This window comes from Nakaseomyces bracarensis, assembly GCF_045282275.1.
Source record: "Nakaseomyces bracarensis strain CBM3 chromosome Unknown Scaff7_0, whole genome shotgun sequence".
NCBI lineage: Eukaryota > Fungi > Ascomycota > Saccharomycetes > Saccharomycetales > Saccharomycetaceae > Nakaseomyces > Nakaseomyces bracarensis.
In genome coordinates, this window is record NW_027263968.1 from 92,006 (window position 1) to 105,842 (window position 13,837).

Here is a 13,837-nt window from a genome sequence, read left to right on the forward strand (position 1 = left end):
TACTTATGATACATAATATTAGTCTGTTCCACTTGTTTATAAATGTAATATTTACTGTTGCCAAAAACACATCTGATAACTCTGACTAGCTCGATATTTAGGTTATTTTTTTATATAATAATTAAATTAAAATAGGTTTAAAAAAATCCAGAGATCCTTTTTTCGTATTTAAGAAAAAAATTTTGATAAAAAATTTTGGATTGTTGAATATTAACATCCTGTCGACGGATTGAATACTATTAAATCGTCATTTTTTATTAAAGAGACACTGGAAAAGGGGAATAGATAAAGTGTATATCTGAGCTAGGACAGAAGTATTCCAGTAAAAGGGGAATAAAATATTGATATCTATATATTGATAATGGAGAGTGATTTAAGTGATATTGATTCGGGGGAGTCGAAGCATGATTCAATACAGGACGATGATTTTTATGAGGAGGAGCAGGAGGAAATAATTGATGATGACGACTATAATGATGATGATGATTATGAGCAGAGTCTTGAGGATACGAAAAGGAGTAGTAGGAGGAGTAAACCCAGCCGTTCTAAAGGAGGCAACGTGAATGCAAAGAAGTCTGATAGAATTGCATCGAGAGCCACTACGGCGGTGTCTAGTACGAGGCCCAGGAGAAGCCTGCGAGATACAAATGTGAACTATAACGAAGAAAAGAATATGCTTACGGATGATGTGCTGGAAGAAGGTATCAGCGCTGAAGATGATGAGGAAGAGATTGTATCGCCAGCGAAAAAGAGACACATTAGGTTAGAAGAAGACGAAGAAATTGAAGTGCCGGAGGAATTGGATGAAGAACCACAAGAAGATATACAAGAAGATATACAAGATATACAAGAAGATATACAAGAAGATAAACAAGAAGATATGCAAGATGAGCAAGATGACTTACAAGACGAACTTCAAGAAGAAATGGAAGATGCGCCTGAGGACATGGAAGATGCGCCTGAGGACATGGGAGAAACGCCTGAAGAAATGGAAGAGACGCCTGAGGACATAGAGGGAACGGTAGAGAAAGAAGATGATGAGGACGAGGAAGAAGACGATGTCGTGGATGAAGAAGGAGAACCCATGGAATCGTTTAATGAACGGTCTGATGGGTTAGATGAGAAGGAGTCATCCATGGATGTAGAGAAAGAGGACTCGTCTACCAGTATGACACCGTTTCCCAAGAACAAGATGTTGATGAGTATACTAGACGACAATCCGTTCAAGAAGAAGCTCACCGAGGAAGAGCTACAACTGAGACGTGCGGAGAATGCGCGTAAACGTAAGAACCTGAGCGAGAAGCGTCTTGCTGAGGAGAAGCGTGAGACTCTGAACAAGCTTCTCAAGAAACGTGCAGGTAAATCACGTTCGAAGATAGACAAACGCGGAGAAACCAACGACACAATCAAACCTCGCCGTCCATACAACTCCAAAGGTATGATCCGAATCCTCCGCACTCGTGAAACCGACCTCTATTGTACATACTAGTATGGATCACAAATGCAAAAACGTTAAGTACATAGTATCTTTTATTGCTATATAATTTAATACGAGAACGTGTTTCATCACTACAAACGCCATCGGGGTTATGCAAGCAAGAAATTGCCTGTAGCAACCCTTCTTTCTTTTTTTTTTGTTTTTGAGATCCTTTTCTTCTTCTAAAAGCGTTGAAGTGGGAAAGGCATTTATTTTGTTGTCTTCTTGGTTTCGAGCGGGCGTACAAATCGAATAGAAGAGTGGGGGGAGGGCAGCCTCGAGATTATGTCCCATAATTATTTTCCCTTTGACTTACGGCTATTCCTCTGAGAGGCTTTTCTCTCCATCTCTGTGTCTGCCCACGATATGATATGGACACTTGTATCTTCCATCTGAGAAACCTGTACAGAAAAATAGAAGCACAAAATAAGAACTGTTGTTTTATTTCACGTGGACTGGTTGATCAGGAGATGTCGGACAAGAAGCGCGTAATCAAATAAAAAAAAAAAAAAAAAGCTTGTACGGGACAATCATGCAGGAGAGACAATCATTAGACCCATCCGTAACTTTTTTCTTGTTCTTGTGAAGCAGACAAACGCGTAGCAAAAAACACAGACAAGTGTGAGTAGGCAGCTTAGCTTAGAAGGATAAGCTTAGAAGGATAAGCTTAGAAGGATAAGCTTAGAGCGATTACCGTAGAAGGATTACTGTAGAAGGATTAGCTTAGAAGGATTATTACCCACTTTTTATGTATTTGGGTTTTCGAGAAACTAGATATAAGCATGGTACTGCGGGTGTTTCTGCGTGTTTCATGTTTCCCACAGCGAGAACCAAAGCAACCACGCAAAAAAAAAAAATTTAGAAGAACGAAGCAAGAGAAAAAGGTAAATCCCTTTTCCATCCCTCTTCTCTCTTCTATAAGCTTTGGAAAAAAAGTAATACTTGGACCGATAAGGGCCCCTTTCAATATTTCAACATGAGAAAGTCGAAGTCTTTATAAGACCTTTAACTTTTCCCTTTCATTTACCACTCACTTATAACAACTATACAATAAAATATAATATAGGATAAATATAAAATAATATAATAACAATATAATATACGCTATACACTATACACTATACACTATACACTATACGCTATACGCTATACGCTATAACACTATACAGAAAACCTCAGCACTAACACTTTAATTACTATAACGAATTCGCATAAACAGAAAACAAGGGAAAAAGGGCAAAGCACTAGAAGGGATATAAATATAAATGGCTGATACTATGCGTCCCGATGTGTTGGAGCAAAAAGAAGGGTTTTTTTCGATTCCGCGTGTAGCAGGGAGTACTGTGAATGTAAATGTAAATGGTACTAGTTCTAATGGGAATACTAATGGTAACGGGTCAACGCCTTATCATGTCGAAACTCCGACTGGGAATAACGCTATGAACAGCGAGTACTACCAGTACATGCACCAGCAGATGTTACACCAGCAGATGCTGCAAAGACAGATGCTCTTACAGGACCAGATGGCACAAGTGCCGCCCTATATGCCCAACCACATGTTGTCACAGCAATCCCAGCAACAGAACAAGCAATACATGACCCAATACTCCCCACATCATGGTAATGCAAGCACAACGAATAATGCGAGTCAGGGCCCCTTCGGGTACACTCCGGGGGATAATGGCTCGTACATAGATAAAGATGACGAAAGAGACCACGATGATGGAGATGAAGAGGTGTATTCCGTGCCAAGTGTTGGTATGCACACTCCACAACTTAATATTAGTCTCCCCAGTACCAAAAGGCATGTCGACAAAGTCAATGGCGATAATAAGGGATCCCCGGCTACTTTGTCCACATCAGCAGCAACAACAACAACAACAAAGAAACAAAATACTTCTGCCAGAGGTAAGAGGAGCAAAGCGGCAACCCCGGCTGGGAGTGTAGAAAAGGGCAATAATAGTGGCAGTAGCGGGAAAGGCACTCCAACAAATACATTACCGACACCACATGGTTCAGATAACTATAATGGTAGCTTTAACACTCAGCCATCTTTATCACCTAATGACCCCAGTACATTAGATAACAGATCTAATATCAATAAATCTAATGACAATAAAAACGTAAGTCCCAAGAAAGACGCCAAACAAACATATCCTAACGACAATACCACTAATACTGAACAGAAAACGAAATCATTCCAACAGCAGCAGCAGCAACAGCAACAGCAGCAGCAGCAAATGTATATGATGTACCAACAGCAACAAATGATGCATTATATGTTACAGCAACAACAAGCCAACAGAAATTTCCTAATATATTCTTATCCAATGAGGAAGTACATTGCAAATATGGTAAATCTTCGATTGTATGATTTAGTGGGGATACTAAACAGGTCCGCGGGGCAGATCGGGAACCCCAAATTCTGGGAGAATTTTGTATCACAAGTTTTTGTACCTAATGGTTCAATTAACTTTTCAAGGAAACTGGATAACAATTTCAAACAATTTCAGTTTTATGCCGCCCTATTACCGATGTTTGGACTTGCTTCTGCCGAGCTGGGACTCGTAAGAATTGAAACTGTGCTTCAGCAGTTAATCACACAAGTTCTAAGCAATGGTACCATCTTCTTCAACTGCCCTCGTTGTACCTTTACATATCATTACTCAGACGGCAGTTATGTAACACATTTTACCCAATTGAAAGGTATATTTGATGGGACATTCAAAGTAGAGTGGATTGATATCTGCATACACAGTTTTGTTCCCGGTGTAGAATGGAGCTTTTTAGAAGCTTTAGTTAACGACACTGCCAAAAGCAAAGAGATTTTTGAAAACCTACAGAATAACAAAAGTGAAAGTAAATCAATGCCTCAACAAAATAATTCTTCGACACCTCCTAATTTCGAAGCTATTATGAAGCTGCGTTCTTGTTTTAAGGTATTTAAGAACTTATCCATATTCGGAATTCCTGATGACATAGTAAGAAAAATGCAAATGGGACATGTCATGTCAACATTGAAAAACATCATGATTCATGACAAGAAGTTATCAATGCAAAAAAACCTAGGGAAAGCAAGAAGCCCATTTGAATCATATACGAACTATGTTGAGACCAAGAAACAACAGTTTCCCACAAATGAAGAAACCGTATTGAACTCCCAAGTTTTTCAAAATCAAACGATGGCACAGCATCAATCACAAAGGAAGAGAAAATTTGATGGAGATAATCCCGCTGCAAGTAAAGATAATAGTTTCCATTTTGACAGAAAAGATCAACAAAACCAAGAACCAAGAGATAATAAGTCGAAAAGAAGAAGACCGAGCGGAATATCTCCCCATTCCTTTGATGGTTGAGCTTATCTACGGCACTATGAGATAGTAAAGAATCTCATATAATCAACTCTAATCTTAACTATTCAACATAGAATATTTTACGATAAAACAATTGCTCATTGCAAAACCTTCTTAATTCCAAAATATTTCACCATGAAATATATGAGAAAATAAGAAATAACTGAACTTCTCTTTCAGCTGTCCATTATTGGCAACTGAATAATACGCATATAAACCACATTAATCGTCGCATTTCATAATTACATACCTGGCTTTTATATAGAATTTTAAAATCGGTAATCTGCATATAACAAAACTTGAACAAAAAATAATAATTAAATGTTCTTTTGAACATTGCTGACTGTTTTTCATCCACTTAGGAGTTAAGCCGAGCATCTCCGAATTGCTAACAAATATTATATATAGTCATAAAATAAAAAGAGCAGTATCTGATAATACTATCAATGCAAAATTAACTGGAGCAGAACATATCAAAGATTGTTTCGTTTCGATTCTCTATTAATTATATATAGAAGGTGGGATGTCTCACATAGCTGGTGATATAAAGTGGCCAGATCAGGCGTTGATTAGGAACTACAATGGAAGAAATAGGACTATACGTACCATAAGAACGATCTTTTATAACACTGGGCTTATATTCACAATATTTTATTTGATTGCTAGCACAGTTGTGCAACCTTTACTTGAAGTACAGGTTTTTCAGAGATTAGAGTTGTCCGCTCAAACTCTTCTTGGGGTACGGAGACTAATGTCTAAGCTGTTGAAAAGACTTAAATCCACGGATAGTTCAGTTATACAGCTTGCTACTGGAGATAGTAAATATATTGAAAGAAGTGTCCAAACGGATCATGTACCATCAGATGATTATTATTACCATGATAATATGGAGGAGGAGTACTCAACAGCATCTACCTGGCAAAGCATTGGTAGTAAACTGGCCAGTGTAAAAGAAACTGTGGACCGATTCAACACTAACTGTGCTAGGCCAAGTACAAACATAGAGAATTTAACTTTTCAAGCTAAGTTAGTGATTGATCAGCTAGAACTATCAGATAATACGGAGAAAATCCATCTAATGACAAAAGAATCTATTGACTCAATTCGCGAAATGAAAGGTTGGTATGTCAATGGTTTAATACCCTATAATTGAAGAAATAGTAAATCTAATATATTCATTAAAAAAAATGAAAAATTCAAAATGAATTTTGCTAAAGATGTACTGTAATCAACGGCAATAAATATTTAAATGTTAGAAAATACCGTTGATAAATGTAAAATGGTATATTTAATTATGCAATAAATCTATATACAGAATGCAATGAATAGTTTCTATAAAGTATATTAACAGAAATGGTGGTCATTAAAATTTATTTTGGTTTGTTTTTGTCTGGAATATTAAAATTATGGGAGGAAAACATCTATCAAAGGTAATAACAAACATTATTCTCTGACTCGAATTTCAGAGAAAGGACTTTAATACTGGTGTTTCAGAAGCGATTCCTCTAAGATATTCAGCTTCCTTTCCTTTAGCTTTTGTACTTTCGAATCATTCTCCTTCGGTTTCCGTTGTGCCTTATTATGGTTCTTGACTGTGAAAGCGTTTGGATTAGCAGCATTTTTCAGGATAATCTTCTTTCCTTGAAAAGGAGCATCGATTCGGTATTTTTGGTCTCCCTCTGCATACATCATATTTATACGTTCACCTCTATTTTTCCACCTCTTCTGCATATTATCCCACTCGTCATCAGTGGGCTCCCAATTCGACTTGAGTATCCTTCGTATAGCTTCTGGAGACACTTTAAACTTCTCACTAAGTTCTCGAGTACTGATTTTAGGGAATGTCCTCTTCAACAGCCGCAGACTCTCTATTTCCTCCCTTGAAAGCCGTTTCGATGGGCTCCATCGCTGATTTCCAATGGCTTTCTTCACTCCAATGATCTGCTTCTTCCATTCTGGGGCATCGGTAGCGTTCACGGGGCTCTTCCCTCTTTCAATAACCTTAATAGCCTCCTTAAACGATTTCACACGCTTCGGTGGTTGTGAGTACCATCGATGAGGCGATGCCACCACTCTTAAAATACCAAGCATCCCAGTTTCTTTTTTGAAAGTAAAATAAAGGAAAAGGGCAACGTTGTGTATACAACTATGCTGGATATCTCTATAATATGATGCTGATCCAGGTACTTACGATAAGCTACTATACAGTTTTCTCCTTCGACATAATTTCTACAATACTAAAGCTTTGTTTTTAATCAGATTTTCAAAATTTTTCGATTTTTTGCATTTCTACAAGGGGTGGTGAAAAATTAAAGGAAACCCTTATTAAATTAAGATATCGAAATATATTAAGAGAGACATAAGTCTTGGTTTTCTATCTCAGCCGATCAATATAAATATAATAACACGGGGACATGAATATTATTAAGAAGTTTATGCAGATAGGAGAGAAGCAGGAAGTTGTTATGATACCCTCTGGAGAGTTCAATTTGCTGAGGTCGAGCAAGTCACCTAAGTCCTCGCTTGAATGTATCTATAATGATGCTATGTTGCGGATACGTAAGAATGGAGAGTATAATTTTGAGTTGGTGGTTAGTAAAATAGTAGATCTAAACGAGAATGTTGATGATAACTCGAGTGATTATACGGATGACTCCAGTGTTTTGTCAGTTACTAGTAACCGTCGAGAGGAAGAGTGGACATTTGTTTTGGATGAGAGCTTACAGTTTAGTAAAGAGTGGAATAAGCGTGGTGACGCTGCGTTTGTATGGTGTAACACGTTAGGTGATGTCGAAGTTGAGAAAGTACAGTTTGTAATTACTCCGTTGTTGACTCTTAATGAGATAGAAGACTTTCTGCTCACCGTGTATCGTTGTATGTACGAGCATAAGAACCGGAAATCTGCAGCAGATGTTCCACGTGATGAGTTGTACAAATATCAGCCAAGTGACAACAAAGAACTGTTTGTTAATGAGAGTGATTCGCCCATTCCTGATGACCTGGGTGTTTCGCTAACGGAAGTTGGGCCAGAGAAAGAAATAGTAACAATCGATTCTGATCATGATGAGTTTGTTGATGCGCAAGAAGTTACACCTGTATTAAGGTCTAAAAGTAAATCGAAAAAGAAGAGTAACTCTTCAGTTGATAAGAAGGTGAAATCATCTCATGACAAAGACCAAAAACGTCTTCATAAAGCTCCGGATGGCGAAGTCTTATGTCTTAAGAAGGCCGAACTGTCTGTTTATGATCCATTTCAGGAGAAGTTCCTATTACAGGAGAAAGTTGCAACTGTTGCTCTGATTGAAAAAAAAACTTATGAATATTGGCTAGCCATCGAAGGCCAGGAAATTAAATTTGGTGTAGATGTGTCTCCAAGTACTAACCCATCATTTGCCGGTAGTAATTCATCGTTCACCTTTAATTACACCGTGAGCAGGATAACACTTTCTTACAGACTAATATTTAAGGATGTAAAGGATTTTACTGACTTTGAGAGCGTTTGGTCTAAGTGTGTTTGGATGACTCTAAATAAAAAGGATTGGGGGGATATACCAGAAACGGAACAAAGATATATTGAAGAAACCATCACTGCAGATCTGGAAAGAGATTTAGATAATATTCTGAGGTTAGATGAAGAAGAAAGTGGTTCTGAAAGTGATGATGATGAATATTCTAAAAGAGTAATAAGTTCAGAGGCATTTGAAGAACCTGGTTCAGGTGGTTCAAGGGGCTCTTCTAAGGGTAATAGTTCACTAACTGTTGCTTTCCGTGGTAATAGGTCATATGTGGTAAGAGATAACAATATTGGCGTTTTCAAGGTAGACGATGATGATGACTTAGAGTTTGTTGCCGCAATTAAAGATGTTGTTAGGTCAAATAAAAAAGAAATAGATCCACAAGATCCGATGATGTATATGGAAGACCATGCTATGGTATTTTCCGATAGCAAAAATAAAAATACATTGTACAAAATGGATATTGAGAAAGGAAAGGTTGTTGATGAGTGGCAAGTTGGTGATAAAACAGTAGTGCAATATGGTCCAACAAAAAAGTTCGATCAACTAACCTCTGAACAAACTATGTTATGTTTATCCAATAATGGTGTGTTCAAGATCGATCCTAGAGTTCACGGTTCAAATAAAATCGTTCAAGATGAAAGTAAAGAATATGCTACCAAGTATAATTTCAGTAGTATTTCTACAACTCAACATGGTTACATAGCTATTGGGTCGAAGAGGGGTGAAATTAGGCTGTATGACCGCCTTGGAATTCGTGCTAAGACTTTAATTCCTTCTTTGGGTCAACCAATAAAGCATTTATGCACATCCGCTGATGGTAAATGGTTGCTAGCTACTTGTGACGCTTCCTTGTTATTAATGGACCTACAAATAAAATCTGGGAAAAACACCGGTGAAATTGGCTTCTTAAAATCAATGCCATCTGGTGATAATGTAAAGACCTATATTCTAAAGATCAGTCCTGAACATGCTACACATATTTTAAATCAAACAAAGAAACCATTGTGCTTCTCGAGGGCCTTCTTTAATACTGGTATTGGACAAAAAGAGGATACTATTGTCACTTCTAATGGGCCTTTTGCAATTTCCTGGTCCTTGCCAAAAGTCATTAGAGGTGACAAAAAACCATATACACTGGACTGGTACGAATCGCCCATTATTGAGAATAATTTTGAGTTTGGAAATAAGGATAATGTTATTGTGGCATTGAAGGACGATGTCTCATTATCTAAGATAAAGAACTTCAAGAAACCAACTAAGTCCATATTCTTAAGAAAATCGGAAAGCTGAACCCAACAAAGAATACAAATAAAATGGGTTTTGCCAATTGTCAATGCAGAACAAGTCTATTTTCTATTTGTTGTTTTTTATTGTTTATATTAATCTCTAAGGACAAATCGTTGTATTGTTTTGTCCGCTTCTAATGTTATGTATAGTCCTGTCTGAATAAATATATAAGTTGTATTAGTATAATAAGTTAAAATCTCAATAAACATAAATGAAAAAAAACTTTTAATTAATAACTAAGTAATACATAAGTTGTGATGAATATTTAATCGTTTTCATTAGTTCGTCTTTATGTGTTAAAATTGTATGATGATCTGTGTGATTGAATTATCATTTAAAGTATTTAGTGGATTTCTTCGGCAGACCAAAACTTCCCCTGATTTCATCCCAGAACAAGAGCCTGTAGGCTTTGAATTTATGCATCCTAGTAGGCTTAAATAGATATTCTGAAGGGTTAGTATGGTGGTGTAGAGCAGGAGATTCTGAAATCCCGTTAATTCTATTATACACTCTCCGTACAAATCTATTAAAGGAAGCACTGTCCAGTAACTTATAGTAAAGCCACTCTTCCAGGCTTCTAGGTGGTCTCCTCATATCTTATTATTGCTTGTGGGTATCAGGAAGCGGGAGAATGATTCCAGTTTAGCGTATTAATCAGCTTACAAGATGAGGGCTTCTTATTTCGCTTTTTCTAAAGAGCTTTGTACTAAAGGGAAACCCGTTTAATCCTTAAAAGGAGCGAGAATAGTGATGCTAATAAGAATAAAGCTTTAGATCTTTTTTTTTTAACTTTTTTTCAGATGATCAAGGGACAATTGGTGGTTAATATGAATTATAAAGCAAAACAGTTAATGAAAGATATGAGTTGAGGTGGTAGAGAAAGATAGGAAGAAGAAGAAATGACTGTGTCTTTAGCCGCTGTTCTTATTTTTGGGATATATTCTACAAGAACGCATTATACCTGTTTACCTCCAAATTACTATATGTCATTAAGAAACCTGGTTTGTCTGAAAAAGTAGTATATTATGATGGAACACGTGAGTTAATCATATAAGATAAAGAAAAAGGCCTTTGGGTGGCTATTGTAAGGGGAGAACGGAATTGTGGAGAGATAGGTTGGAAACCTTTAAGATACAATAAAATAGCAGACCCTTTTTAATTATTTTGAATTGGTGATATATTCCCTGCGAAAGATTACCAGCACTAAGAAATAAGATTACCTCTTGGGCACTATATAATAGATGAAATGACGTACAAAGGTTAGCACAAAAAGAACTGACAATGATAACTAAACAATCAATAAATACCCAAGAGTAATAATGAAGAAAAAAAAAAAGCAATAATACCAATTGAAGATATTGGATTTAATATGGTTTAGTGAAGAGGTCGATTACAATAAAAAGAAAGAAATTGAGATTGCTACGGCACCTTCTGTGGAAATAAGGCGATGGGTGGAAAAATTTTTTTCACTCTTTTACGCAAGCACTCGAACAAAAAAAAAAAAGCAATGAGCGATGGCCCAAGTAGTGAAAAATTTTTTTTCATTCAAATAAAAAAAAATTTTCTCGAATTCATCAACTGTTATAAAAAGAATGAGCTCTTTTACGGAAGAATAAAATTGACGTTTACTTAAATTTCTACTTGTTTTTATCAATTGTTTTCCTTTTTTTTTGGGTTTTTTAAAGACACATAAACTAAATCATATAAATAAAAAAAATGGCTGACGGTGTTTTCCAAGGTGCTATTGGTATCGATTTGGGTACTACTTACTCATGTGTTGCTACATATGAGTCCTCTGTTGAAATTATTGCTAACGAGCAAGGTAACAGAGTTACCCCATCTTTCGTTGCTTTCACTCCAGAAGAGAGATTGATTGGTGATGCTGCTAAGAACCAAGCTGCTTTGAACCCAAAGAACACTGTCTTCGACGCTAAGAGATTGATTGGTCGTCGTTTCGACGAAGAGTCTGTCCAAAACGACATGAAGACCTGGCCATTCAAGATCATCGATGTCGAAGGTGCTCCAGTCATCGAGGTTGAATACTTGGGTGAAACCAAGCAATTCTCCCCACAAGAAATTTCCTCCATGGTCTTGACCAAGATGAAGGAAATTGCCGAAGCTAAGATCGGTAAGAAGGTCGAAAAGGCTGTTATTACTGTCCCAGCTTACTTTAACGATGCTCAAAGACAAGCTACCAAGGATGCCGGTGCCATTTCTGGTTTGAACGTTCTACGTATCATCAACGAACCTACTGCTGCTGCCATCGCTTACGGTCTAGGTGCTGGTAAGTCTGACAAGGAAAGACACGTCTTGATTTTCGATTTGGGTGGTGGTACTTTCGATGTTTCCTTGCTACACATTGCTGGTGGTGTCTACACTGTTAAGTCTACCTCCGGTAACACTCACTTGGGTGGTCAAGATTTCGACACCAACTTGTTGGAACACTTCAAGGGTGAATTCAAGAAGAAGACTGGTTTGGACATCTCCAACGACGCCAGAGCTTTGAGAAGATTGAGAACTGCTGCTGAAAGAGCTAAGAGAACTTTGTCTTCTGTCACTCAAACTACCGTCGAAGTCGACTCCTTGTTCGAAGGTGAAGACTTTGAATCCTCCTTGACCAGAGCTAGATTCGAAGACTTGAACGCTGCTTTGTTCAAGTCCACTTTGGAACCAGTTGAACAAGTCTTGAAGGATGCTAAGATCTCCAAGTCTCAAATTGACGAAGTTGTCTTGGTTGGTGGTTCCACCAGAATTCCAAAGGTCCAAAAGTTGTTGTCTGACTACTTTGACGGTAAGCAATTGGAAAAGTCTATTAACCCAGATGAAGCTGTTGCTTACGGTGCTGCTGTTCAAGGTGCTATCTTGACCGGTCAATCTACCTCTGACGAAACCAAGGACTTGTTGTTGTTGGATGTCGCCCCATTATCTTTGGGTGTCGGTATGCAAGGTGACATCTTCGGTGTTGTCGTTCCAAGAAACACCACTGTCCCAACCATCAAGAGAAGAACTTTCACCACTGTCGGTGACAACCAAACCACCGTTCAATTCCCAGTCTACCAAGGTGAACGTGTTAACTGTAAGGAAAACACTTTGTTGGGTGAATTCGACTTGAAGAACATCCCACCAATGCAAGCTGGTGAACCAGTCTTGGAAGCTATCTTCGAAGTTGATGCTAACGGTATCTTGAAGGTTACTGCTGTCGAAAAGTCCACTGGTAAGTCTGCTAACATTACCATCTCTAACGCTGTCGGTAGATTGTCTTCTGAAGACATCGAAAAGATGGTTAACCAAGCTGAAGAATTCAAGGCTGCTGACGAAGCTTTCGCCAAGAGACACGAAGCTAAGCAAAGATTGGAATCCTACGTTGCTTCCATCGAACAAACTGTTACTGACCCAGTCTTGTCTTCTAAGTTGAAGAGAGGTTCCAAGACTAAGATCGAGGCTGCTTTGGCTGATGCTTTGGCTGCTTTGCAAATCGAAGACGGTGCCACTGAAGACTACAGAAAGGCTGAAGTTGGTTTGAAGAGAGTCGTTACCAAGGCTATGTCTTCCCGTTAAAAAGAAAATTCCTGAAAAAGAAATAAAGAAAAAAAATAATGAATGAAAAGAAAACTTGAGAGAAGGGAAAGTTTTTTATGATATCCACATTTTTTAATAGAGGAAAACTTTCCTCTCAATCTCAAAGTATATCTTATCTCTTAAGATTTTTAAAGATTCTTTTTGTTTTGTTAGCTTAATATCCATTTTTTTTTTTTTTTTTAATATTTCAGTTCCATTTTCTATGATCCTTTTTTAATCTTGTACAACATTTTACCCAAAGAAACAAAGACTTAGTAAGAAGGGGATATTGGCATTTAATTTTATATTTTTTTGCAATATACTTTTTTATATACATCATGGCATTAATAATTTTATTCCTTTATCTTAATTTACTCTTCACGTAATTATTGTTTAGTGTATCCTGTGTTATATTACTATAAAGAACATCACATTTGTTTACGTAAGGTACATAATCTCATATCTATCCATCAGTAATAAATCAATGCAGAAGAATGTTCACACAATTTCAAGTTATGAGATGTTAAATTGTTTTACCAAACTACTGTTTCATTATGTCTCGACACCCCAGTTAGTAGAGTGGCAGTACCAATATTCGATATTCACGTTCAAATTTTCAAATTGCCAGTTCCGGTGAGCCATTT

General features: G+C 37.3%; 7 protein-coding genes across 7 annotated transcripts; 5 read left to right on the top strand and 2 right to left on the bottom strand.

Annotated features, from left to right (window-relative positions):
- Positions 1-361: 361 nt before the first annotated feature.
- On the top strand, positions 362-1,489 carry IES2 (Ies2p; the record flags this gene model as incomplete). Its single annotated transcript, XM_071051687.1, has 1 exon — positions 362-1,489. One exon carries the CDS (start codon positions 362-364, stop codon positions 1,487-1,489), a length of 1,128 nt encoding a protein of 375 aa, XP_070907077.1.
- Positions 1,490-2,742: 1,253 nt separating this feature from the next.
- MFG1 (Mfg1p) lies at positions 2,743-4,833 on the top strand (the record flags this gene model as incomplete). Its single annotated transcript, XM_071051688.1, has 1 exon — positions 2,743-4,833. The coding sequence occupies one exon, from the start codon at positions 2,743-2,745 to the stop codon at positions 4,831-4,833; it is 2,091 nt and encodes a 696-aa protein (XP_070907078.1).
- Positions 4,834-5,353: 520 nt separating this feature from the next.
- Positions 5,354-5,983, top strand: PEX17 (Pex17p; the record flags this gene model as incomplete). The annotated part of the gene is made up of 1 exon (XM_071051689.1): positions 5,354-5,983. The coding sequence occupies one exon, from the start codon at positions 5,354-5,356 to the stop codon at positions 5,981-5,983; it is 630 nt and encodes a 209-aa protein (XP_070907079.1).
- Positions 5,984-6,306: 323 nt separating this feature from the next.
- RRG9 (mitochondrial ribosome assembly protein RRG9) lies at positions 6,307-6,921 on the bottom strand (the record flags this gene model as incomplete). Its single annotated transcript, XM_071051690.1, has 1 exon — positions 6,307-6,921. The coding sequence occupies one exon, from the start codon at positions 6,919-6,921 to the stop codon at positions 6,307-6,309; it is 615 nt and encodes a 204-aa protein (XP_070907080.1).
- Positions 6,922-7,244: 323 nt separating this feature from the next.
- Positions 7,245-9,638, top strand: VID27 (Vid27p; the record flags this gene model as incomplete). Its single annotated transcript, XM_071051691.1, has 1 exon — positions 7,245-9,638. The coding sequence occupies one exon, from the start codon at positions 7,245-7,247 to the stop codon at positions 9,636-9,638; it is 2,394 nt and encodes a 797-aa protein (XP_070907081.1).
- Positions 9,639-9,965: 327 nt separating this feature from the next.
- On the bottom strand, positions 9,966-10,229 carry MRX7 (Mrx7p; the record flags this gene model as incomplete). The annotated part of the gene is made up of 1 exon (XM_071051692.1): positions 9,966-10,229. The coding sequence occupies one exon, from the start codon at positions 10,227-10,229 to the stop codon at positions 9,966-9,968; it is 264 nt and encodes an 87-aa protein (XP_070907082.1).
- Positions 10,230-11,351: 1,122 nt separating this feature from the next.
- Positions 11,352-13,193, top strand: SSB2 (Hsp70 family ATPase SSB2; the record flags this gene model as incomplete). The annotated part of the gene is made up of 1 exon (XM_071051693.1): positions 11,352-13,193. The coding sequence occupies one exon, from the start codon at positions 11,352-11,354 to the stop codon at positions 13,191-13,193; it is 1,842 nt and encodes a 613-aa protein (XP_070907083.1).
- Between the last annotated feature and the right edge of the window lie 644 nt (positions 13,194-13,837).